The following is a 27,083-nucleotide window of genomic DNA, read 5'->3' as shown; positions in this document are numbered from 1 at the left end:
GCATGTATCCTGTTTGCTTTTTATGATAAAAAAGAAAATTATTTTTAATGGTAATTTATTTTTATCAACTGTGTTGATAATGTTAATTGGCCACCGTAAGGAGTTTCAAAAACTGACGTTTCAAGCGTTAGCCCATTGTTAGAGTCTTTGATGATTACGTAATCTTTGTGTCTGTCCTCTAAAAGATCCTAGATAAGACACTAATCATAACGCGTGTATAACTCAACTTATCATACAATGTGTGATGGATCAGCCAATCAGTTACAATCTCCAGAAGCCAGGTCTAAAAGCGACAATAAATTTCTGAAGCCAGGCGTGGATGCCGACGAGTAAAATGAGCTTTGTTTATGATTTATTGAATCGATTAGGAATGTGCTTATGGCACATGCAGTAAGGTCAAAGAGTATAAGGTTACTGGTTAATTTAGGCTACTGTTACACCGCCTTGAATTGATCGAACAGGTTTAATCGTCTCGTATTGACGCTTCGCTTATTTACTACATCTATTTTGAAATCACAGGTGATCCCTTTAATCTGATTGGCTCCCATTGGTGCGATTTATTTACGAGTCACACCATTTTTTTGCTATAAATCGCATCCTTTTCCGGGCCAATTTGGAAGCTTTATTTAAATACAACAACCAATTGCTTGTTTAAAGAAACCAACAAAACTGCAGGAAAGTGAAAAACAACTTTTGCAGCTTTCTATAAAACAGCCCACCACTAAATCAATAAACCATTTGTACAGACTGAATAATCCTGCATCTGAGCGGTCACATTTTGCTTTTTCAAAATGGGTGTATTAAAGGGGTAATTGAACTTCGTGTCATACAATTGTGGTCTGAAATCATGCGTGTGATTCAAAATCACTCATATGATTTCAGACCAAATTGGACCACACGAAGTTCAATTACCATTATTTATGAGATATAAATACTTTGTGTGGGTATAATAATTCTACAATCATTACTTAACTTGAATCAAACTCTTGTTTCTCTTTTCTTTTGTTTCCTTGTAATCAAGGACTTCAGTGCTCTTCTGAATTCAGAAATTTTATAACAGTAAATCACTGGATTAACAATCGAGTTACTATAATGTAAAAACTTTGCGACATAGATGGCTTCATAGGGAATCCCATCTAGCAAAGATTTCTTAAAGTTTATCAAGATATTCATGATATGAAATGGTGACCAGGTCAATAAGAATACTGCAGTTATGATAGCGATAGCCATTGCTAAATTGCGTTCTTTTTCTCCAGTTGCTCGCTGTTGCGTTTTGCGGCTCCAGATTTTGATCTTCAGCCATAGGGCGACATAAGAGGCTATCATCAACGTAAGCGAAGTGAAAGATAAAATAGCCAAACTATACGCAAAGATATTGTGATGGATAAAATCAAATACTGTCAAAAGCCATATTCCTGTGAGAGCTCCCGAAAGAATCCATGCCTCTGCTAAAACAACCATATAGGTTGTTTTTGAAAGGCTTCGATATCGCAAAGGGCAAAATATGGCGCATACTCTTTCCAGAGAAATAACGGTGAGTATGAAGACAGATGCCATTCCAGAAAATACATCAAAAGCTATTTGGATAATCTGAAAAGGCCCCGGTTTGGTTGATAAAGGCGCTTTGGGAGGTGATATGTAGATTAAATGTATATACAACGGCAGAGCAATTGTCCCAACCATCAAATCTGCCACTGCCAGATTGAAAAGGAAATAATTTCCGAATTTTCTTAGAAGCCGTGATTTTGTAAACGCCAATATGGCTGCCACATTGTTCACTATAATAGTGACTGTTACGAGTGCATATGCAACACACCAAGTGATGACTTGCTTCTCTTCTTCAGCAGAGGTGGAATTACTTGGCCCTGAAGTGTTGTTATTCATTCTTCTATGAGAGAACTGTTATCCTGAAACATAACGAGGAAGATTTAATCTTAATTGATGTTATAGTTACGCAAGTAGGCGATTGTGATGGGAAGCTTTGTGGTTTTTCATAAGATAACTTATGCTATCGTCCTCAGAAGCATTTCGTTTGAGTAATGGTGTTCGTTTTTATCATTTGTTTTATTTTTGGAGGGGGGGCATTGTTTTCTATTAAAAAAGGACCTGAATGTCAGGGTAAGTTTAAGCATCCGATCTTGATGTCTACCGATTTCACGATACAGGGGTGGAACATGTCATGCATGACTGATATGTTTGGTTAAATGCATTCTCAGGCTCATGTCAGCGACGAAGGTTTGCCTTACTGCTTTACAATGGTCTTGTTTGCCCAGCTGAGGCATCACCAGAGTTTGGTTGTCACCAATAACGCAAAATATAAATTAACTTTATTGAAGCTTTTTCTTACAGTCTCGTGCAATTTGAATCCATCAAATTTTGTAACACCCCGTGAGGAAGGATTAGGTTATACTCCTCTGCATCGAGTGCGTCAACAAGGCTAAGATTTTCAGAATCAGATCGCGAAAAAACTCTTTAGTGTGCTCCCTTGGCCCTTTTGTTGAAGCAGATGGCAAAAACAAATTTTATTTCGAGAACATCATTTGGTTTGAATATAACATACAGCACATCAAATCAAATATCATTTAAATATAAATATTGTGAATCTGTAGTTTCCGCTTTTAACAAAGAAAAAACCACGATTTTCAAACGAAATTTTGAAGATGTTAGTGATTGAAACATTATTCGTTGCGACTAACAATTGTGACAACCTCCACTTACGAAGACTGTGTGTTTTTATCAATAGAACGATATGCTGTTGCACAATTGTTTGATAATAAAGAATTGACTATTTTCACCGGCTTCTAACAGGGGTGAGCCCTATGTTTTGAGGTTGCAAGACTAATGTAAATAAATTTGCCTGCTTTTGATTCATTACAAAGCACAGATTTAACCTTTCACTCTGGTAATATTCTTTCTTGAAATTAATCGATTTTTAACAGAGGAAAGATTTATGCAAATTTTCAGCGTGAATAACATCGTAAATCTTAGTCAAGTTGTTATGAAAAATATAAACAATACATGATTTATGGGGTGGCAAAATACATTGGTTACCCGAGGAAAGTTTTAGCAATTAAAAATGTCCATAGAAAGCAAAACTGCGGAATTTATATTAGGGGGCTAATGTTGAAAAGAAATTCATATTTTGCCCAATGAAGATTTGAGCAGATACTGATTGCTTTCATAATAAGGCAAAGATCGTCAAATGACGAGTTGAAACAAGGCAATTTAGTGTATTTTGTTTTTCTCGTTTTTCAATAACCATTTGTGGACTAAGATAAGACTCGAAATTGCTAGACTCGTGTAAAAAATTAAAAGCTACAGACAAATTTATCTTGAGCTTGATATGAGTAACTCAATGATGAGCTTATCTCTTGACGATTTAGCCTTAACATAAGTTCTCGCTGTTTATAAATTCACGGTTCATGTCCAACGAAGGAACCATAACCAAACCGAGCCAAAACATAAGTGTGGAACAAATTTGAGTGAAACACAGATTAGTGGTATTCATTACATTAAATGAGTTATTTTGTCGACGTGTTCCAAACATTTTTCATAAACGTCAATTGTCTCTGTCTATTTTGGGGTTTGCCGGAACAAGCGGCGATAAGTTCAGTCTTATTTGTGTCTTACCCCGCGTTCACAACTCTCCTTCACTTGTTCCAATTGTCCAAAGCTGTTCTTATACATCGATTTCCTCACCAACCGTGTCAAAGCTTAGATAACAGGAATAAAGGAGATGAACAATGCATTCTGATATTTTAGTTCTCGCCTCACAATATTCTCTCGAAGGAAGTGTAAATGAACAAGCCAAATACTGACCGTATTTAAATGGATGATGCAAATTTCGCCTTGCAAACCAAACACGAACTCTTCAAGTTAATATCGAACTTCAATCTGAAAGGCACCAGAAACGATCAATCCGTTAAGCGGAGTTCACTCGCACATTACTGGAACAGCTGTTTCCATCTGTGCTTTATTGTTTGGCTCACGCGGTAACGTCTTACGAACTAACTTAGCAACACTGCGGCAAATGTATTCCTTAAATATTTCTCTATTAACCGTAACAGCGGGGGATTGTGGGTAAAGAAAAAATGAAATTCTTATTATCAAAAGCGTGAAAGTGTACATTGAACTCGTTATTATTGGAAGACTGCAATCTCACAACAAATCTATATTTACATACCTGGGTGAAATTAGTTCGAGAGATGAGACCGTGTTTCAGTGATGTTTTTTTCACTGTATCTGCGATGACTAAAGCGCCTTTAGGTGTCCTTTCATCACAGCGGCATGCTTCCATTAACACAAGCTAAAACCCTGTTATTGTATGTGTGTTAGCTGTAGTTAAAAATAACAACGAAAAAATTTTCGGTTTAAATGCGCTGTTTGAAAGGCTAGTAAAGTGCATCACCTCTTCACATTTTGACTAAAAGCAAATTTGGCAATTGGATTTGCAGGTGTTATGGCCTGATAAGTAGCAAAGACTTCTATTTCGTCGTCAAATTGGCACACCGCTCTCGTATCAAGAGAGTGTATTGTGATAAACTAATAAGTTTAATATCTTTATGTTTATTTTTTCCATGTCAACATTTCCGTAACTATTTTGCTTTGCCAATCCATCCCTTCCTTTGACAATCAAAACTTTAATCAAATGTTCTTCGTCCTGTGCAGTTTTTATTAGAGAATTCGGGTCGACGAACCTTTTTGCATGCAAAAACTCACCATAGCATATTTTTGGTGTTTCGAAGAAAAGTATGCCATATGCTTTAGTTCTCCAAAATAAAAAGAAAAAAAAGTCTGATATTTTTGATGAAATGATCGCAGCAATTGTTGATCAACCAGTCAAAATAATTTTTATTTTTAAAAAACCAATCATGTCCAAGCAATCGAGCGAAACAATGTTACAATAACAATTTTATCATTATTGTTTTTTTTTTTTTCTGTCTAGTTGGAAGCCAGAGAAAAGCAGCGTGATATTTAAGCAAATTGCCAATTGTAACTTTAACGCGGCTATTTGTTACCGAATTCACGCCAAATTTGATACTTCGTTTCTCAGTAACCTTTCAATAAATTATTGAATTTAGAATTCGTTGAAATTATTTTTTTTTTTTACGGAGCAGTGTGTTATTCAGACAAAGGCATGAACAGGTGGGGATGACATGTTTTGCATTTAATTTAACATCAAAACAATTCTCGTTAGAAGGTAATTGACGTTTTCAAATCACTGTCAGTCAAACTTTTCGTTTTTCTTTTAATCAGAGGCTAGCGATCGCACGGTAATAAAAAAAAAATAAAAAAAAAAAACTTACTGGAGAGTAAATTTGGACATTGGATATCTAAATCAGGAAAAAGATAGTAACTGCATTTATCTTTCTTCGTTATGGACGTGGTGCAGAGGGCCTGTTGTAGAACGATTTTACATTATGCCCTTTGGATTAGTTGATGCACAACACCACGGAGGGAGTTCCTCTTAATGGCAATCACTGCAGTCGTTGAAGAAAAAAAAATGACTTTAACGCATATAAAATATTTTGAAGTTCGTTGTGGTCGATTGTTCCGGGAGCAATCGACCAAAAATACGCACCGGGTGCCGAGGTGAAACCTGCCAGAAACTTCAAACAAGAAACTTTAAAGAAACTACAGCTAATTCAAGCAAATAAACGCCTTGTGATTCTTGACAGAAGCACCGTGTAGTGTGTTTATTTCGATGGCGCGTTTTTATTATCAAAATTCAACTGTTCTGCTCGTCTTTCAAGTTCGACATTCTGTTTACTTTACACAGCATTTGTTTTATTAGTCGGACACTGGTTTTTTCCGATTTCAATTACGTTTTAATAGTTAGACATTGGTTGTACTGAAATTCGTTATATTATCATTTGTTTTACCGATTCTTTTTTATCGACATTCATTCTAAAAACCTTCGTTTTATCTACATTCGTTTTAACAAATTTCCTGATCTATGTATAAGTAAGTAAACAGTATCAACGGTCTTGTGAAAGAAAACCGGACCGAGTGCGATGTTTTCTCACCAAAAAGATGGCGAGTGTAAAGGAGCATTCCTTTCTAGAATCCGGTCTTTCTTGGAAGAGCTAAATCACTCCAGTAACCTTGATGACAGAAATGTTAACAACATGTAGACAAGTGGAAGCTATAATATTGTACCACCACGTAGCATGCCTTGCTTCAGTAAATACAGTCTAAGACCCTTATAAAGCGGTCACACGCGGAGAATGGCGAATTGACCGCTTGATAGAGGTTCTGTAGAGACCCAATGTCTCTACTCCGTTATCAAGGACAACCAAACTCTTGACATGCGTTGAATTGTATCGTTGTTTCATTCAAACTAACAAATAATTAACTAGCAAACAATTTATCCAACGAACAAAAGAACGATTCAGTTTTTCGTACCCAGATAACGGAGAAAGTAATAAACTAAGAGAAAACGAAATACAAACGTGCCGTGTGCTTTTCTCCTCGAACTCATCAACAAAGAAAAAAAGAAAAACAGTCAATGAGGTCAGCGGCTCAGTGTATCTAAACCGTCTCAAAGTGTCCACTTAAAGCAAACAGGTTCCACAGAATAGAGCTATTGTAAAACGATAACAAACACCACTTCATGTCGCAACTGACCAGTTGGTGTCCAGAAACACGCTCAAAAACACTGCTCAAGTTGATTTAGGAAGATAAACCTAGATTAGATTTGTCTTAGTTTAATTTGGGGGTTCACTTTAAGTGACCTTTCAATGTAGGTGGAAGACAATGCAAACAGATCGTTGGGCCGCAGAGAAAGGTGACCCCTACCGCTTAATAAAGATGACCGCTGAATAGAAGTGACAAGTACAGTGATTTAACTAAAACAAATTCGGGACTTTGATAGCTGACCGGTAAATATGGTGCTGGTAAAGTACAGGTTCGATGGTATCGAGGGGGAGGCTAAGATAACAAAGTTGCGAACCGTCATCAATTTGTCTATAGAAATGGAACAAAAAATTGTAAACAGTTTACATAATGTTTAGGAACGATCCATGTTTGTTTGTTTTGTCGTGCTATCCAAGATTAGTAAACAATACAAGAATAATACACAAGATTACCCACATTGAAATGATTTGGACCCAGAGCCTCTTTTCGAAGATTTAACGCGAACACCAAGCTAAATGTAGTTTGCACCGTAGTTAAAAGGTTTCTGGCCAACGCTTTTTGATTCAATGAATACGAGCTGCATGTCGTTAATACGTGATATGCACATTGGGAGAGCTATCTAAAAGCTGAATAAAGGCTGATAGTTTCTAAAGAAACTGTTTGGGACTGCGTCGGTGGGGGTAACGAAATAATTTGAATATATCAACAAAGTTGAAATGGTAAATTGGCCACCGTTACGATTATAAAAGCTGACGTTTCGAGCGTTAGCCCTTCGTCGGAGCGAAGGGCTAACTATCTAAAAGCTGTCTGGTCCCAGCAACATGCTCAAGAGCGAAAAGGGTGTTAAATCCGAAACTGAATTTTTCAAATATACAATCAATTGAACGGATTAATGAATCTCGTAATAGGTTAAACAAGACCAAGAAATGTACTCTCTGTAGGATTCCTACTCAACCTACATAAGGGCGGGATTAACGTTTTAGATTATATCTTACTGAGTCATCTCAAGTAAGAGACTCGTGCAATTACAGTGGTACTTCTCTGTCTGTCTTTGTAGAAGTTTTGAAGCTTTGTAATCTTCGCAAAGCCCTACGGAATTGCGGAAGCTTCAAAGTGTATATAACTGGATTCACGACGGAGTTTCCATATTGCAATAGTTTAGCAAAGTAAAAAAAATTTAAGGGGACGGATTTCAGAACTGTTTGATCAAAACTGTAAATTACATTTAACAAATAAAATGGAAGCCACATCACAATAAAGGCGACAGTAACTAATAGCATGGCAAGGGCAACGGACTTCTCTTTGACTATAAAATCGAGGTTTTCTTTTCGTATTGTGATCTTGGTCCAGATAGAAGCATGGGCAGCCATTATGGTCACCAAGGCGATGGAGACGAACATGAAAATAACATGTTTGTCATATGAAGAAGATACAACTCCGAGCGATGTTAGAATCTTCAGGGAAGTAAGGACTCCGGAAGTCATCCACACACAAGCTGCAGACGACCAATAGAGCCTTGACCTCCTAGAAACACAGCGGTGCTTGAGGGGTCGGTAGACAGAATATGCCCTTTCCAAGGCAATAACTGCTAAAATAAACATAGAGGATAATCCTGAAAAGATGTCCACACCGAGGTACACATGGTTCGCGATCATGTCTTTCCATAAGAAGCTTTTGTGCGAGTTATAGAAAATATAAATGTACATTGGGAAGGCAATTCCTCCAACCATCAAGTCAGCGGTGGCTAAATTCAATAGGAGAATATTGCTCCTCTTACGTAGCAGCCTCTTCATTGTGAAAACGTAAACGGCGAACACGTTGGCGCAGATTATGCCAACTGCTGTGAGGCTGTATATTATGCACCATAAGATCACTTCGTAAATTGGGGTACTTGGTTTCCAATCTCTCTGCGTGTTGTTTGTGTTTGACACGTTCATTCTGCAAAAAAAATGATAATGGCAGTGAGGCTTATAATCAGAAGCAAGCATGGAGAACTAATAAAACAGTTAAGAAAGATGGGCTTTTAACCAACTCAGACTGTTTACTGAGCGTAGGACCAAATTGGATCAATCAGTGTAAATCACTTATAAGGATCTTGACCGTCAAAGGCTTTGAAAATTGATTATAGGTAACTTACACCAAAGCAGAAGTATTCTTGCTCATTACAACGACGAGATGGAACAACTCAATGCTCTCCGTTAATCTCAATCATTATTATTTTCTCGAATGACTCTGTTGTTCCATTTTATGCATTCGATTGGCCACAATAATGCTCAAAGATAGGCGGAAATCCGCATTCGGTCAATAGATGACTTTCAAGAATTGTCTTTTGCATGATGGAGATATACGATTATTCCAGACAGTTCAATAGTCAAATCATCAACACTTTAGTAACGTACGGTTGTTATGTGAAACATATCAATTCCGTACTTTGTTAATCTAAAAATCATTAGTTGCATTGCCGCTGAGATGTTGAACAAAACGTGTCTCATATAAATCAGAAAACGATATGATCGAAAAGAATTTTACCAGAATTCTAAACTGGTTCGTATTGTTGTAAAACTGCAGTACCAAGTGATTTTTTTACCGAATAAATCTCAGTAGAACAAAGTGCATAATGATCTACCTGTATGTTACATCGAAAGGAGTAATATCCAGCCTTAGCAAATTGCTGATTAGACTTTGGATGACAACATGTGCAGTCGTCGTCTTTTACAGAGATGGATCCTCTGTAAAGTTGATCCGATGCTCTTTGATCCGATTAAGCTGATTTTGTCACGACCTAATAGAGTTGTTAAAATGAAAGAGAGACCAAAGACCGATGCGATGACGTATTATTAAATTCACATAGTTCCACGGAGACACTCCTTGGTTTGGACGGAACATTTACGTCTATAACCTCTGCCCGGATACCAGTTTGAAGCGATCAGAGCTCCATACAAGCACGTAACAAACAGAGTCAAGATTTCTGTTAAGACCGTTAGCTTATATTGCAAAACAATCCCTCTTCGTTTTATAGTATCAGTAACGCAGAGTGCCGCATTAGTGGCCTCTTTGTGTAGGGAGCGCAGATATCGTGATAAAGTCTAACGATAGTTTGCCGAGCCTCCATGTACTTACAAGTATCTCCTTCCTCTCAACTTGTCCTTTTACGCTCTGAATTGCAAAACTCGTGGCGCGTTGTAAAATTCCGTTGATGTTGTATCACGGTCAGTGGGTTTTCCTGTTTTTATTTTTTTGTTGTTGTTGTTGTTGTTGTTTGTCTTTTTTTACCTCGTCGTTCTAATTGCCATTTAAATGAAACAGAGTATTCTCTATAAAGGTTAACATAGAGCAAAGTGATGATATGTTTAACTTCATTGGGCTCATTCTTGCATAGCTCAGTTTCCGCTGAGGTAGAGGATCACATCAAATTTAATATGATTAAAATAGAAGAACACCAGGGGCTGTTGTACAATACAGGATACTCCAAAATTATCTTCCGTTCACTGGTCCATTAAAAACATCCCACAAAATGTAAGCTGGACATGGATAACACCACGCACGTTTAACTGATAAGAATGTCCGATTCCCTGTAGTATTGACTAGTGGCGAACAGAAAAGTATGTTGTGTTGTCGTCAAAAGCATAGCTTCTAGGGCCACTGAGTCAGTCGAAGTCAAACGACAGAACGACGAAGACTCAACCATCATTATTATCATCATTATTTTTATTATCATTCTTAAAGAGAAAAATATGAAAGAATCTGTTATCCACGAAAGAATAAAATGTGAGAAACAATGAACGTGGTAAAAACGATAACAATCGAGGCCGAAACATTGTATCACGAGAGTTTACTTTCTTTTCTTGATTCAAGAGAGTGAAAAGTGGGGGTGAGGGCGAGGTATGAGGACAATTGAAACGTCAGTTTATGTTTGAATATAAACTTATCCAAGATGTATCTACAAATTTTTGCATTCAATGGCTGAAACATCACTGAAATCTTTTCTTCATCACCGATAGATCTGGTTTCATAAGGTTCGGTCTAAGATGTCTGGTTAAGTGCTTCCCTGCGATAACTTTAGCATAGCGGGGTTGGCGAGAAAAATATGTTTTTTTCCTCAAAGTATGTCCTACCTGCTCAGCTACGCTTATACATTCGCGCTAAGTCACACCATAGTGTTCGGTTTGATCCGTTTCAGGAATGCTGTTTCATTTCCTGTCTCAATGCAACTTACTCATCAGGTAATCAACCGGAAAGATAGGTTGGTTAGATTAACTTTAGAAGGTTGTCAGTCTGTAAATTTGTTTCACAAAAATTGTTTACTTGGCTAAGTTGATTATAAAACCGGCGGAGGTGGAAGATCATACTTTCAGATAAAACGGACGGAACAGCCATAACTGCATTAAAGTAACAAAATGAAGATTTCGAGGAAAAGTAACATTCTTGGGGTTTAAACAGAAGAACATCGTTTCCTTTGGGAAAATCATAATCTTCAATAACAATAAATCAAAATATCAAGTTTTCATTTTGAGATGCGACCGTAATAAACCATGTTTGCGTAGAGCAAGCGTTTTTTGGCTTGTTTCGAAAACTAGGCACCTCATTATGATCATCTCAACTCGGTGATTATGACATTCTTAAAAATTACCTATCTGAAAATAGAACAAACAATCTCACTGCGAAATCACCTCAATAATCTTTGAAAACAATGCATATTTTACAAGTAAAATTTTAGTCACTCACCTGATATGCCCTATGGTAGGAAATAATGTGATTAGCCCTTCTTATATTGCACCGTTCCGATCATTCTACCACGTAGTTAGAAAGAATGATTCACAAATTAAAACCAAAATGGTGCACATCAAGCAACAAGCATTGGTATTTCACGGGTTTGACAGATAGCGGTCCAGATTTCTCTGTGAGACAATTCCGGTATCGCTGTAAAAATAATTCAGATAGGTGGGACTGATCACTCACCGGGCAATTAGGTAAGAAGAAAAGGACAACTCGCATCGTTTAGTTTTAGATGAATGACGACATCAGTTTTGTCACCTTGGTAACTAAGAGCGCTGACCCTCTGAATGAATGATAAGCTAAACACGTTCAGTCCGTTTTCTTAAGTTGGGACACTTCTCTGAACAAATATCAGTTCAGGATCAGTCTGTAAAACCAACACTGAAATCTCCGCTGAGAGTTCAGTGGGCAAGGTAAACTTGAAAAGAAATACAAAACCGGCAGGGATTCTCATATTTAACAATTTAGTGTAATAAGCCGATTTTAATTAATACCATATCAGTCATTTCGATAAGATGGCTTCATAACCCACATATTTATAACAATCTTTATTTACATTGCGTTGGGTGTTAATTTGCCTAATGTATCTTACACAAAGATAAGGTTATCAGAATCCATTTTCGAAACCTTTACTTTCCTTAATGTGTTTTCGACGAACTTAACAGCTAATGCTACCTCTGAGCCTTCGTGCCTTGTTTCATAATAAGTAACCCTTTTTCTCACAGCCGATTATCTTGAACAAATCATGATGGGTGGCTCTAAAGGTCTTCTCGTTATGTGTCGATACAAAGGCTCATTATAAATTAACTTGTTAGGCGCTTCACTTCACTGATTCTGGTATAACGGCATTTTTCCGACGATTCTTTTCATCTTATTTTTCGTCTAGTTTCATGATATGTTTTCGACAACAGCATTCCTCAGGCCTTCGAAATTGAAGTTACATCGAGAACACTCATAACCTAGCTAAAAATAGTCCATGAGATACATTCAATTTGTTAACTGGACAGGAACATCTTCAGCAATGATATCTAGAGAGACTAAAAGTCTAACTTTCAAGTATTGAATAACAATTCAATAAAGAAGGCTACAACTTGAGGCAAAATTTTCTCTTTATGCCGGGCGCAAGCGATTCACTCGACGACGCATTTACGTCAGGGTAAGGCGTCAAAGTGCTCATTTACAAATCGAGGGAAGTTCTGAAGAACCGGCGCGATTGGAAAGTTAAAGTTTGCATTGCAAGGAAATTAAAAGATTTGAGACGTTTCATGAGGATCAGACAATGCAAACTGCTTGTAAGAACAAACTTATCAACACCTTGACATCTAGTCTGGCCTTAGTAAATGCTACCATAAGACTGAAAACTGCAGCTATTAATCGCCCCAGCTCCCTCGGTCATCAGTAAAATCTGTTCGTATGATGACCTAGATTGATTAAGCGCATGACTACGTTTTAGCCGAATGCATTTCGAACGTCGAAATCCTAGTATCGTCATTGTTTCGAAGTTTTCTGAAAATCCTGAAAACAGTTTTTTTAAACTCGGGAACCAAAAAGGAATATATTATAGGGTTAACACAAGAGTTGCCATAGTGCAGGAACTTTGCAAAATAAGCACCGTTGTTTGACATGTTCCTACAAGGCTCACAGAAAAACGCCACAATGTTTATGATCTGGAATGGCATCCACGTGAGGACGAAAACCACGGTAACTGCAAAAAGGATAATGGCGAGTCGCTTGTCCTGTTCTCTCTTACGTTTGTTCCCTTCTCTGTTGGCAAACCGGAACTTCATCTTGAACCATATTACCACGTAAGAGACGCAGATTATTAAGAGGGCGATGGAGAAGGCAATAAGCAAAACATAGAAGAAAACCTCCAATTGAAGAACCCCTGTTTCAAACAGAAACCGCAGACAGAATACTAAAATAGAGAGCAGCCAAATCGAGCCTAGAAGTCCATAATACGTCTTTTCTCTCGCGTGGCGGTGAATTTGAGGTAAACAAACAGAGAATGCTCGTTCCAGGGCAATGAATGTAAGTGTGAAAATTGAGGCACAACCGACGAAAACATCAACTGATACATAAATCTTGTAACTGAAGTGTTTCCAGACACCGTCACCCTTGTACAACGCAGCAATAAAATGATAGACGTACATGGGTATGGCGAACGTACCAACCATTATATCAGCTATTGCCAGGTTTATCAAAAAGTAATTTGCGCGCATGCGCAAAAGCTTTTTATTCGTAAAGAATACAAGGAGCGTTATGACATTTCCAAGCAATATGACGACATCCACCAATCCGTATGCTAAGCTCCACGCCACCAACGGACCGGGTGCTTGCCTATTACCTTCATGTTGTAAAGAAGAGTTGTTCATTAAGATGGTGGCGTTTTGTCCTGGTGAAGTAAAAGATAATACAAACCATTAAGTCAATTGGCGATGCTTTAAGAAACGTTTTAGTCACTCTAGGCCATAAAATGTTGCAATGTATTTGAGTAAGTATAATTGCTTTGCACCTCAGTGCATTTTCATTTACGTCTCACTTAGTTTCCTAATTTCGCACTGAATCAGCCAAGTGGAGATTCAGTGCAAGGGGATCGAATAAAGATTTGTGAAGCCACCTTTTAAGAACTGCAAGTGGCTTTAATTTCATTCCCAGAGTCTCTCTTCCTTCCGCCCAGCCAGGGGAACCTACTGAGTTATGGGAACGAAGTAATAAATAGCTTATCGTTCATGCCCTGCGGGAGGGGATTCCCAGACGAGGAATGTGGTAATTCGGGGATAATTTCAAACATGCAGATGTTATCTGAGAGGATGTATCTTTGCAAGCGTAACAACCAGGTAAAGTTATTTTCCTTTGAACTCTGTAAATGATGTCATTTTTCAAGTACTGTAAAAAAGACTTATATACTTATATATAACGAGCGTTCTGAGTGGTCAAAATCCTATCCTTTTATGCACTAGTATACCCATAGAAATTTTACGTTTATTTATAAAATATTTCTTACACAAGATGAACTTTACACGAATTTTGAATGGTTCTCACTAATGATCTATCGCAGGACAAAAGCATGGACGAAGTTACCATTGAAATCTCTTGTCTCTTAATTATATAAAAGGAATAGACTTTATGCTATGGCGTCTGTTCCGCAATAAATCAAACTATACGTCAAAATGTGGTATAAACATAAGTGCTCCACTCAGCTGCACCTCGTGTTTCATGGAATAAACATTCGCTTTGAAATGGCAAAAAAGTCTTGAGAAAAGTCAATTCTTTCTAAGTCAGCATTTTGTCATTCGGATCGTTTCATCGAGGGCGATACCATTTTTTTTTCTGCTTTCGAAAGGAACTTACAATTACTCCCATCTACCTGAACATTGATATTTAAAAACGCTTACAACGAGGACGAATCTTCACTAATACATGCATATATCCTAAAGACCAGAAAACTTTGTATTTTATGGATCCGAAACAGGCGTAGCTTGGCCGACGCCAGGGAGCCATAGACGATAAAACAAACAAGTACAAACAAGTAAAGACAAATAAAGACGGTGACTGTTTCTGATGAACTCACTTCGTGCTTCTCTGCCTTATGAAATCTAATCATCATGACAAGTGTAAGAGTTGAAATCCTACCTGTTTTTTTTTAACTTGGCCACCTTCTGGCTACGTAGTTTTGTTTAGAATCATACGCGGTTGGCTTGTAAAAACCTTTATGAGATTTCAACAAAGCTTACGTTGGGACTTTTGACAATTTTCATTTCAAATGTTCATAACAGTTCTTGAAGGCTTGTTTACACTCTACATAAAATAACGTTATGTAAATCTGACCCCAGACACGCGGTGCTAGTTTGATATCTCTTGATTGCTTGCGTCATAAAAAAAGAACACGTCATTACGGAAGCCCCTCGAATTCAAGTGCTCGGAAGTGCCTTTGCCATTATTTACATATAAATAGTTTTCCTGAGCCGTTGCTTGGGAACTTTAGCCCACATATTTGTTTAATACGGAGCCCGATAGGCTCGTCCAATATTGTCTCGAGCTTGAGCTAATATTCCCGAGCACGGCTCACACGCTCGGTTATTCAAATATCTACATATAAACCCTTCGGTCTGTCCGGCGTTCTAAGTTCTCCAATGGAGGCAAACCTGAAGCACAGATTTTTGTCTCATTCTTGCAGCTGAGCGCCTACATCGGCCGAGCGGCCCAAAATCACATTCCAAGTTACTCACTTCCTTTTTTCTCGCTTCCAGTCGCCCCAAGAAACGTTTTGTACCAGCTAAACAATGAGAACATGGCTATCTATGCCTCGGTCAGTTCCCGTTTTCCTCCCAAGACAGATTTAATCAGTTACCTGACTGCGTCTTCACCAATAAGAGGACAATATTTTAAAAAGTGTTTTACCTTTGCTAATCTGCTGACTAGTTTTATCTGTTTGAGCTCACACTGTGTCGTGGTTTTAAAATTATCCCGTTATTTCATACGACTTATAACTGGGCAACGCGTACGTGACGATATTATGAGTCGCTAACGGCAACAAGCAGATCTACTTTCAGCTTGAGGTAAACCACAAAATTATATTTTTACGATAGAGCATCGCCAAAATGGACGCGGAGATTGAAAATGCACAATATTAATTATTATTGCAGAGGAAAAACTTTTTAGAATTTTCAGTTGCTGACAATTCTTGGCCGCAGCGCTCACCAAAGCTATATTAAATTTCAAAAAAGGAACTGAGAAAAATTTATAACCGCAACTTTCAGTTTCTGCAATAAATTAAGCGGCGATATTTCAACAATTTGCAATAGAGGAAATGGATTCTTAAAAACGAAAAACGACAGTTCTGAAATTTTTGTGAAAATGATATGTTTGTTCTGAAAGAAGGTCGATATTTAAAGATATGGCGAATACAGCGTACTTAATTAACCCCTATCCTCTTATAATTAATTCCGCCGAGTACGAAGCCGTACAGTACCTCCCCTCCCCCGTGTTTTAAACGAAGGTACACAAACATAAACCGTGACGCACTAACTAAAGAACTTGTCAAGACAACTGGTTTAAATCTGCTTTTGTTTAGGATTACTTCCCAATCTTTGAGAGAAAAGCCGAAGGCTGATTATCTTTTTCTACAATATGATAAGAAAAATTCTTGAAATATCTGAAAGGCGAAATAAACAGTGTGAAATTCCGACTCCTTATGTGACATATTTAGATTCCGTCGTTGGCGTTGCTTAGCTTCGTGAAATGTAGTTCCTGTGTCTATGGAATTTCCTGGTTAAGCTAGCTCAATTGAAGATGACATATGACTCATTAGGTATAAGTTTAGTGTATATGTACAGTAACAAGCAAAGATATATTACAATGATTGTTCCAGAACCAACGTAATTTTGTCGCTCATAACTCATAACATAGGTGACAATTGCCTGTCAAGTGAACTTGAACGGAAAATTTAATATCTACATCTTACCTCACTTTTAGAACACTTTACTCGTTCGGCAATATCAGTGACTTGAGTGTTTTGATCGAAGATCATCGGCCTTCGTAATTCAAAGAATGTTCAGCAAATTGTCGATGAGCATCTGTAGATTGTTTGTTAATAAATTAGATAGTGCGTGATCATTCAGAACCCTGAGAGGTTTTTCAATGAACAACAAAGCAGCATGTAGTCTCAAATTTGGCAACTGGCATAATAGGTCGACTAGTACGGCACTCACGTAACCTACTGAAACAATAAACCTCTCTTGTTTCACCTGAGATGCAATTCTTCTTCGGTATAAAGGTCATTTGTGGCATTTTGCGGGCATTCTTGAAACCATACTCTACGTAAAGGCGATACAGGCGTCTAAAATGTTGTTTATTTAAGTATTTTTGAAATGTTAATTTTTTTTTAATCTTTAAACACCCGCCACTGGTGTGTAAAATATGATTTTAGGATTGTGGAGGGGAGGGAGAGGAGTTCACGAGAGCTAACTCGCTCGATTCAATATACGGAGAAAATGCAAGTGTAATAATGATAAACAAAGAAGTGCAAGGAGAAAAACGTTGAGCTGCAGCCACACAACCGGAGTCTTTATCTTAATGCAATGAATGCTCTTAGGGCAGCCAAAGTATACAACAAGCTTCCTCCAAACGCAACAGGCCCCAACATGTTCTTACAAATACAAGTTTTAGGCCATTTATCGTATGTTCTAAGATGACCCTGTCACTGAAAACAAAATACATGTATTTTGTAGATCTTGGGCTTCTAAAATTTCATCTCTGAAAAAAATCATGAATCTTTAAGAAGCGGCTATTTCACTGTAATGTCGAAATGAAAATACGCATCACCAACTGAGTTTCTGAGAGGCGTTAACTGTGTCCATGAGGGGAAATAAAAACAATGTAAGAGCCTATTTATATGGTCCTGGGTACATGGGTACCCCAGACAACCTTCCCCCTTGAGACAACTTTACGGAGCGTTCATTTGGAGTTGTGAGCTGTAACAGTTGTCCCCTTACCAATCTCTCCGCGGATGCCTGCGCTTTGACTGGCTCGGGCCGGGGAACAGAAGTATTCATATAAGAAAACAAAAGTTTTTCCGCCTGTTAGGGTTACCATAGCTACCTGCTGAGGCGAGACAGCTCGCCCTGCCGAATTTTCTCGCCCCTCGTGATAACTCCGCCATTTTCATGTAAACGGTTGGTTCAATTATCAAAAGTAATGAGGGAAGCAAAGGCAACCCGAGGGGAGGGAGGGAGGGAGGGAGGGAGGATTATCTCAGGTACCTAAGACCATATTTCATCAACTTCGGCCAACTTTCTTCATCATTCTTCTTTTCAGCACCAGTCATAGAAGTCATATCTGGGGATCTGTTTTCTAAAAACTATTCCCAACAATTGTAACGGCACTGCGGTTTTCTGCTTAATTCCCTTCCGTCTCAACCATTGATAATAAAATATACAATGGTAGCAGTAGCAGTAAATCGAAACCGCATTTAGGCAAGAGAAATACAATTTTTCTTTGATAAGTGTCTGTTGACAATAAACTTCTTATTTAGCCTTCAAGTTGTTGAATACTCCGCATAAATGTCTGTAGCAAGATAACCTATCCACAGATAAGCAATAAACCCACGACTTTTACCCACACCCACACCCACACCCACGATCCACGACTTGTACCCATGACCCACGACCCACGATCATTCGTCAAACTCAAAAAGTAGAGGACACTATAATATAATATATCATTCCCAATTATTTTAGTAATCAGCGGGAAAGCTACCGGCCAAGAAATATGCAATACAATTATTTTTACCATCAATAACGTTAACTTTTATCCAGCTATGAAAACTGATGGAAGTCGCGCCGTCAAAATAATTGATGGGCATTCAATACTTTTCATTCTAATTAAGTATGAATCTAGTCTAGAACTTACTAAAATATCGCCCCTACAATATTTTGTGTCTGCCGCTGCTTCAGCACTGGACAGCAACGCCTTCTTTTTTTTTTTTTTTTCTTTTCTTTTTAGCAGACAGGAACTGGAAATTTATTGTCGAAATTGAACAATCGCTTCGCGTTCAGTAAGTTTTATGTATTATTCATATCAATTTTCATGTAAATTAAGCTCTTATTTTGCTCAAAATTTTGATAACTGTCTTTCTAAACTCGGGTACCAAGAATGAGTAAATAATGGGGTTAACGCACGAATTACCATAGTGTAAAAACTTTGCCAAATATACGATCTCGATGGGCATTTTTTGGCAAGACTTGCAGAAAAATGTTACAATGTTTATGACCTGAAATGGCATCCAGGTTAGAACAAATACAACAGTTACTGTGGAAAGCATTACAGCGAGTCGTTTGTCATGTTCACCAGACCGCTTATGTACGCTGTCTCTTCTGGCAAAACGAAATTTCATTTTGAACCATATTACCACATACGATACGCAAATTATCGTGAGGGCTACAGCAAAGGACACCAGCATAAAGTAGAAGAAAAACTGTATTGAGAGTAGCTTTTCCTCATAAAGGAATCGCAAACAGGAGACCAGAATAGACAACAACCATATGAAGCCAAGAAGTCCAAAATAGCTCTTGTTTCTGACGCGACGATGAATATGAGGCAAACAAACTGAAAAAGCTCGCTCTAGAGCAATAACTGTTAGAGTAAATATTGAAGCACAACCAACAAAAACATCGACCACCGTATAAATCTTGTAACTATTTTGTTTCCAGATACTGTCACCCTTTTTCCATGCCGCAGTTAGGTGGTAAAGGTACATTGGAATAGCGGATGTACCAACCATCATATCCGCCAGTGCCAAATTTATCAGGAAGTAATTTGCACGCATGCGAAGAAGCTTCTTGTTTGTAGAGAAAACGGTGAGGGTGAGGACATTGCCGACAAGAATGATAACATCGACAAATCCATAAGCAGAACTCCACGCCATTAATTCTAATAGCTGCATGTTTGGTTCTTCTCCATTTCCCTGAGTTGATATGGAGGAATTGTTCATTTTGATGAACCTCGATGAACTAAAGGAGAAAATAATAAAAAACAGGTAATCGAACTCAGAAAAAAATCTTTGCTCTAAATTGAGGAAGCCACCAGATTTGGCAGTTAAGGCTCGATCCAGCCAGGGGAAAAATCAAGGAAGCAGAATATCTAGCCAGCTTTTCATGACAAATTTAAAGCCGGAAACAAAATTATTGTTAAGACGATCAGTAGTAGTAGTAGTAGTAGCGTCCATTATGACATTGAGTACGTGCAAGGGATACTTTATCAGTAGCTTTTCCGTTAAACGATAAATAAATGTATCTAAGCAAGTGCATATGTTAGTATTATTATGAAAAAATTAAATTCTCCTTTTTGCACAAATTAAAGGGCAAAAACTACAATCCTTTACTTGTGGTAAACTTCTGGCACACAACAGCAACATGTTATTATTACTACCTACTTGTTAACCTAGTTCTCCCCGAGGTTCTCATTGAAGCCGGATTCAAGCTCTATTTATCAGGATAATCGACTTTGACTCAAATGCGAATTGAAAAAAAAAAAACCTGTCAAATTTCACAAGCAACCTTTTGAAGAGGAAATATCTAATTTGTCTTTGAGGTTGATAACTTCTATACGAGCGACTTTTTTTCAAGACCGCGTGAGAGATGGCACATCGACCGAAAATGAGTACCGGTATCCTCATATTTTAGTCACAAATGCCTTATAGTGAACTTAGAAACGTGGTAAGTTTTTTTTTTTTTCCAGACTCGCTTCTTTATCCTAGAAAATTCCCGAAAACTGAAAACAGCGTCGGTAGCCTTAAAAATGGCGGAAATCAGTGCCCCGAGTAGAGGCAAATGAACTTTGCTCATGAAAAGCGCAATAGAAAGCAAGCTCGTATCAATTTGACAAATTTGTATGGATGGGATTGAGCTATGGCTTAAGTCTAAAACGGGACATTTCATTTAATTTTGACATCACGGAACGCTTTTAAAAATCACCAATATTTCAAAATCCAAATATCGCATTTTGTAGCAAATTTTCAATTATCATTTTCACCATGCGGTATAAGTCAGAATCGCTTCAGGTTAAGCTCATGATAAGTGGAAATAATGTTGTTTTCGTGTATATAAAAATTAATTTGGGGCTTTTCATTCCCGCACGGAAACACCAGGCTGAACTTTGTGAAAATTGCAACGTCGTCATCTACGTTACGACAGAAGGCTGATTAGGCACCCCGGGATGGCTCAGAATATAGGGTCTATAAGGTCTAGGTTTTGGAGCTTGAGTAGTCAAATCAATTGCTGATCGTGCCTTTTACAAAACATGTGACAATGTAAGGAGGGTGTTAATGGAAAGATGGCTTTCACTGCTAGCGGTTACATTTTTCGGCTATTTTATATGGCTAATGCTAATTTTTTACGGTTAAATTATTTTTAGGACTCACTGTCAAAATCTTTTCAATTTTTTTTTTGGCATTTGAACAGGGGGGGCTGGAACCAATCTTCTATAGTTAGAATTCCTGAAGGGAGGCGATGTTGAAGCTTTGAATTGATTGTCGCATCATTTTTTACTCTAGCATAATACTTTCAGCATCCCTCCACCTAACGATGTCATCTGTTTGATGATAATCACCGAGAAAAAGCGTGCCACAGTGTCTTATTTCACTCACGACTGAGTCTAGCGATTTTCCGTTAAAAATAGTTGACATATGGGTTTTCAACGGGGGAGGGGGTGGGGTGGAGTCCTCCTACAGTTGTATTTCTACTTTTCAGTGAAACACTCTTCCGAGGTAACATATTCAGTATTTATCTAATGAACACGTTTTTTAAAGATGTTATTCTCGCGGCCGAAAAAACCCCAAGAAAGGAACAATCCAATGTGTTTTTGTGATTGTAAATATTTCGACCTTGCGGGAAAAACGCTTGAGTATGTTGAATTCATAATAATATGGAACATTACAAGAAAATTTACACAACCCGCATATAGCATTACCTAATCTTGGCGGGTATTAGTAATAAATAAGTAAATACTACACATTGCAAGCTAAAGAAGTTTCATTACCACAATAAACTAAAGAGATTTTACAATAAACTAAAGAGATTTCGTTACTACAATATTATTGGGGTTATAGGCCATGCATTAGTTTACTACATTATAAGCTAAAAGATACGTACAGTTGTCACAAATTAAATACAATAAAATTACCAGTGAGTTAAAACAAGACATAATAATCAAATACGGGCAGAGCAGACTGGAAAGTAGAGAGGAGAGAATTGTGAAATGCGGATGTGAGCGAAGTACTACAGTTATAATATTCGATAATCATTGGTATTGAATTTCAGTATCAGTGAGTGGGCGTCAACATAATAGTTCTCAATCCCAAGTAAAGTCAAAAGCAACTTATGAATTTTCCTTTTAAATGCTCTTTTCGTGAGTTTACACAAGTCAGGGTTTAGACAGTTCCATAACCTCGTACCAAACGCAGAGAAAGACTTAAATTTCGCATGCAATCTAGACTTCTGTACATAAAAATTCTCTGTGGAAGAAAAACGCGTGTTATATGTATGGACGTCAGATGAATTAATAGAAAGTTCGCGAATGTTCCTTGGTGTAGAGTAGTAAATTGCTTCCCGTCTTCAACGTCTTCGGCAAAGAACATTTGACCTGCCGTTATAAATGATTGACCTGTCCCCTTTCAAGTCACAAAGACGCTCAAGTTTACCCCACAACTTTCTTAAGACTTATAGGTGTTCGAGTACGCAAAGAAAAACAGACGCCCTGCGCTAGCTTAAGGAATGTGTTATTGTAAACAATTCCGCCATGGGATATGGATGAGAATTTGAAACGAAAGCAGAGATAAAAACCAACCTGTCGTGGTTTGCTATGCAAGGCTAGCTTACTGTATTGATTCCCTGATCGACCACGGTGCTAACTTTTAAAATGTGCTTGGAATTCCGGATTTAACCGCGGGGTGCCTAATTAGATTATGTCGTAACGTAAATGGCGATGTTGCGATTTTCACAAAGTTCAGCCTGGTTTTTCCGTGCGGGAATGAAAAGCCCCAAATTAATTTCTATATCCTCGAAAACAACACTATTTCCACTTATCATTAGCTCTGAAGCGATTCTTACTTATACCGCATGGTGAAAATGAACAGTTTGAAAATTTGCTACAAAATGCGATATTTGGATTTTGAAATATTGGTGATTTTTGAAAGCGTTCTGCCATGTCAAAATTAAATGAAACGGTCCCGTTTTAGACTTAAGTCATACCTCAATCCCTCCTATACACATTTGTCAAATTGATAGGAGCTTGCTTTCTTTTTCACTTTTCATAAACAAAGTTCATTTGCCTCTACTCAGGGTACTGATTTCGGCCATTTTAAGGCTACCGACGCTCGTTTCAGTTTTCGTGAACTTTCTAGGATAAAGAAGCAAGTCTGGGAAAAAAAACTTTACCATGTTTCTAAGTTCACTATAAGGTATCTCTGCGCAAAATATGAAGGTTTTCAAGTTTTCGATCGTGTGCCACATTTTTCGATTTTCACCGACTCGGTCAATTCAAGCATTCGCTCTGATCTTACCAGCTTTTAGGCCGCAAAAAGTAGAAGGAAAAGAAGAAGTAGATGTTTACAGTATCATCCGAATACAGTTTGTGGCGAAGGCAAGCAAAAAAGTTAACTTTCTTGGAATCATCTCTCCCCCTTTGCGCAGTTGACACTCTAGCACAAAAAGGAAAGCCATTGAGAGAAAATAGTTTGAATGAGAAAGCAGGGTTTGGGAATGCTTAATTTTCTACGATGGTGTTTTTTAAACGATTTAATCGTCCCAACTGTAGTGTTAATTACCGTTTAGGCAGAGTAGAGGTAAAATTTTTGTTAATGGGACTTACTATAATCGGTAATATATTCAACACAAACAATCATTTTCAGCCAAGGAAACTGAGATGAACTCAAGTTATCGAGTATCTCCGAATTGAAAGCTAAAGGAGAACAAAGCTGGAACATACTGAATCTTTTTATTTTCTCTTGAGCAACTTAAATAATCCCTGACATTTCTTAAATAAAATATGATATTACTTAGTTTACCACAAAAAGAGAAAAATGCTAAATATTGAAAATGTGTGAAGGAAATAAATTAGATGTTCGTTGCTATGTTAATTACTGACTCTGTGCACGACGATGGTTCACTTTAAAGTCACCTTCGATTCGATGAAGTTTTTTTTTATTTCTATGGTTCAAAAACAAACAAACTGAAAGCAAACAAGCATTTAAAAATTGAATTGGAATTTTTAGCTTTTTTTTTCGCCATGATAATCTGACTCACTCGCATTTCGGTTGGTTAGTAATGTTCCCATATTCGCAGCATTATTTTCGGTCACCCTTTGATAAAACTCAGTAGCCTGGTCATCATAGTCGTTCAATGGACGTGTGGGTGGAAAAGAGACACTTACTGAAATAAATTCGAATTACTTTGGTTCCCTCACGAATGAAAATGTTTTTCCATAGAATTACCTTGTGCAGTAGTCACTTATTTCATTTCCTAAAACAAGCAGTAGTCATAGAGTTGAAACAATCTTAACGAAGTAAACATCTCTATAATTCACTAGAATTCGCAGAATAATTTAGTGCTGAAACGATTTATTGCTAACTTCGGGCGAATACTTGTCTGTTTAACCTGTAAAGTCTTACTTTTTTTTAAATTTAACGCATCCAAGCTTACCCGGACTGGCTGTCGAATACTGTCCTTTCGGAGCATATGTCAAGGAAACTTCTTAGTTCATAGAGGTCTGAAATGGCTTGAAAAATGGTGACGCAATTTCCGCAATTTTATACCACTATATACATTGCTGAATTTCAAATATGCAAAACAGTTATGACAGAAAAAAAAGATTACATTAAGGGAAATAGTTAAGCAAACAATTTTCCATCCTAAATTCTAAAGTTTGTCTTGTAAAGACACAATTTCAGACACCGAACACCTTAATTGCTAAAGTGTTTATCCTGACTTGAGTTCACTATTGTGTGTTGACGGCAAAACTGACAAGGACAAAAATCCATTTATAGCACAAAAAAATAATTAGTTTTGTTATCATTTCGTGATGGGTAAATACACCTTCTTTTGACAAAAAGGTCCTCTAAAAAAGCCCCACGCACGCTTTGCCATGCACGTTCTCTTAGTAAAATGTTTGTAATAGCATTTAGATGGTAAAATGTGTCAAGGAATCGATGTAAAGACTTCTAGCCATTTCCCAACTTCAGCAAACAAAACCACATGTAAACCACTAGGCTGATGAAATCATCGGGTGTCGAGACCCTGAGCGTGGGTCCATAGCTTTAATAAATACGCTGTGCGTCGAAACCACCGTTGATTGACGAAAACTAAAATCATTTCCAAATTGACACGGTAAGGAAAAATTTTATCGGAATCAATTTCCAGAAAACAAGATCAGTCGAGATCAAAAAGCGAACCGCAAGGAAAGAAAGCGAACATGAGAAGCAGTGAGTCGCCATTTACACGTACAAGCACGTTGTATCTGTCAAATTTGATTTCAGCAGAAAATTGAACGAGTTTTCCAGCCAGGGTGATTTTACTCAATGCTTCATCAAGTATGATTTCCATAGAAGCAATGACTTCCCAAGAAGTTAATCAACATTTGTTAGCCTGAAAAAGAAACTTCAACCCAAGCTTGATTTATATTCACATCATATTCCTTTTGAATTCACCTTTCGTTTTATGTACGTCGTTATGTGAGCCAAAGCTTAACCCTTGTTGTTGCTATTCTTTGAAAAATCGTTACTAAATCAACACAGCGAATTCAGATTGCATATCAAATGGATTGGAGAACAACAGTTTATAACACAAAAGGCTTATAGACGAACGTCATAGCTGTATGATAGCGAAAAATTAATTTGCACATATCCATTCGCCTTTGAGCAATCACATCAATCTTTGAATACACGCCCTAAAATCACGTTTACTTTAACCCCTACTGTGAAATCTTCGTTTCTATTTTGATGTTATATTTCTTACATTAGCTTTGCTTTGTAACCCTCAATACACTTCGTGACAACAAAAGACTGCTTATCTACGGTCAGAAAAATTCTGAATTCTCAATTTACAAATTGACCCTATTATTGTATTCAATACTTAAATCTCTTATTCCTTAAAAAGAGGGTGGTCATTTAAAATCCTAAAAGCCAAATTTAATAACGTATTTAAAGAGATCTTTGTTGAGATATTCATGGGAAGGAAATTAAGTTGAGAGTTAACTGTCGGCCATATTGTCTAAGATAAATACAATATTTCAGAAGAAAGGGAATTTGATTTCAAATGTTTAATCAATTCTTAATCAGATGTCCGCTCAAACGCGTATTTGTTAAATAGGAAACAAACTTAATTGATCAAGAGGAGTGGTGTAAGTGTTTTTTAGGACTCTCCAGAGCACTTCAAAGGAGTTCACCATCAAATTAACGCGTAATGGATACGTAAGAAAGCTGAGAGTCAGATCAACATCTCGAGACAGCGTTGAAGATCTGGCTATCCCCCACCGACGCAGGGAAGCACCAGCCACTAACTGAGGTGAAGCTGAACATAAGCATATCGTTCAGTGGAGTGGCGGTACGCTTCTCTGTAATATTGTGTTACTCAGATTTATTTTCCGATCAGAATTGTTCGCTTCTCACTTCCAGGTGCATAATTCCTTTACTTTTATCGGATTTTTTTTTACAAGTTGTAAAGTTTTTCTTTTTTTTTTGTTTCCTTTCTTTTTTCGACGTTTGACACCTGTTCACGGGCTGCTGTACCTCAAAGATGTTTATTGAACATAATCCAAGCTTTCTGGGCATAATTAACAATCTTCATACAGCTACAAACAGTTTCCACACGATTCAAATCTCTTATTTTGGGCCATGATCAACTGAAGTACTTTTTCCAGTCAGCAAAAATTGGAAACTGTTTTTAATCAAAGCTGTCCATATCTGATGCTTAGAAATTCAATTTTCTTAGCTTTTTCAAAAAGAAAAAGGAAAAACAAAAGTTAAAGGAATAAGATGGAAGGTGTTCTGGTTTGCAATTCCTATTAACATTCAACGGTCATTTTCACTTGAAACATGTCAGTGTTGGTTTTCTGCTCTCTAGGCTAAGTGCCCTGATTCAAATAAAAAAAAATACGCATTGGCCACCTACCATTTCTGA

General features: G+C 37.5%; 4 protein-coding genes across 14 annotated transcripts in view; all 4 read right to left on the bottom strand.

Annotated features, from left to right (window-relative positions):
- Nucleotides 1-335: 335 nt before the first annotated feature.
- On the bottom strand, nucleotides 336-4,540 carry LOC111328952 (adenosine receptor A2b). Of its 2 annotated transcripts, none has more exons than XM_088752233.1 (3): nucleotides 4,184-4,540; nucleotides 3,820-3,894; nucleotides 336-1,907 (listed from the first exon to the last, which is right to left on the bottom strand). In XM_088752233.1, exon 3 carries the CDS (start codon nucleotides 1,882-1,884, stop codon nucleotides 979-981), a length of 906 nt encoding a protein of 301 aa, XP_088608359.1. In that variant the 5' UTR covers nucleotides 1,885-1,907; nucleotides 3,820-3,894; nucleotides 4,184-4,540; the 3' UTR covers nucleotides 336-978. The 2 variants fall into 2 exon arrangements, with proteins under 2 accessions (XP_088608359.1, XP_022789241.2); XM_022933506.2 differs by lacking the exon at nucleotides 4,184-4,540 and adding an exon at nucleotides 3,631-3,713 and having other exon boundaries at nucleotides 3,820-4,037.
- A 2,463-nt stretch (nucleotides 4,541-7,003) lies between these two features.
- On the bottom strand, nucleotides 7,004-11,836 carry LOC111328938 (beta-4C adrenergic receptor-like). Of its 8 annotated transcripts, none has more exons than XM_088752230.1 (3): nucleotides 11,596-11,836; nucleotides 11,362-11,426; nucleotides 7,004-8,574 (listed from the first exon to the last, which is right to left on the bottom strand). In XM_088752230.1, the coding sequence occupies exon 3, from the start codon at nucleotides 8,571-8,573 to the stop codon at nucleotides 7,662-7,664; it is 912 nt and encodes a 303-aa protein (XP_088608356.1). In that variant the 5' UTR covers nucleotide 8,574; nucleotides 11,362-11,426; nucleotides 11,596-11,836; the 3' UTR covers nucleotides 7,004-7,661. The 8 variants fall into 8 exon arrangements, with proteins under 8 accessions (XP_088608356.1, XP_088608355.1, XP_088608357.1 ...); XM_088752229.1 differs by lacking the exon at nucleotides 11,596-11,836 and adding an exon at nucleotides 9,757-10,355 and having other exon boundaries at nucleotides 11,362-11,411; XM_088752231.1 differs by lacking the exons at nucleotides 11,362-11,426; nucleotides 11,596-11,836 and adding exons at nucleotides 9,757-10,355; nucleotides 10,752-11,312.
- Nucleotides 11,837-11,945: 109 nt separating this feature from the next.
- LOC111328937 (somatostatin receptor type 1) lies at nucleotides 11,946-15,779 on the bottom strand. Its single transcript, XM_088752225.1, has 2 exons — nucleotides 15,642-15,779; nucleotides 11,946-13,804 (listed from the first exon to the last, which is right to left on the bottom strand). Exons 1-2 carry the CDS (start codon nucleotides 15,703-15,705, stop codon nucleotides 12,855-12,857), a joined length of 1,014 nt encoding a protein of 337 aa, XP_088608351.1. The 5' UTR covers nucleotides 15,706-15,779; the 3' UTR covers nucleotides 11,946-12,854.
- A 1,157-nt stretch (nucleotides 15,780-16,936) lies between these two features.
- LOC111328944 (adenosine receptor A1-like) overlaps nucleotides 16,937-27,083 on the bottom strand; it is a 27,520-nt gene continuing 17,373 nt past the window's right edge. For 2 of the 3 annotated variants that reach the window (XM_088752237.1, XM_088752236.1), the window contains exon 2: nucleotides 16,937-19,922. In XM_088752237.1, the coding sequence (XP_088608363.1) occupies nucleotides 19,007-19,903 (897 nt within the window). In that variant the 5' untranslated portion in view covers nucleotides 19,904-19,922 and the 3' untranslated portion in view covers nucleotides 16,937-19,006. Of the gene's footprint in view, nucleotides 19,923-24,608; nucleotides 25,696-27,083 lie in introns of those variants that run through there. The other variant, XM_022933498.2, reaches the window with a different exon arrangement.

Source organism: Stylophora pistillata, chromosome 3 (genome assembly GCF_964205215.1).
Source record: "Stylophora pistillata chromosome 3, jaStyPist1.2, whole genome shotgun sequence".
Classification (NCBI taxonomy): domain Eukaryota; kingdom Metazoa; phylum Cnidaria; class Anthozoa; order Scleractinia; family Pocilloporidae; genus Stylophora; species Stylophora pistillata.
The sequence above is the reverse complement of the archived record's forward strand: the minus strand, read 5'-3'. Positions and strand labels throughout refer to the sequence as shown.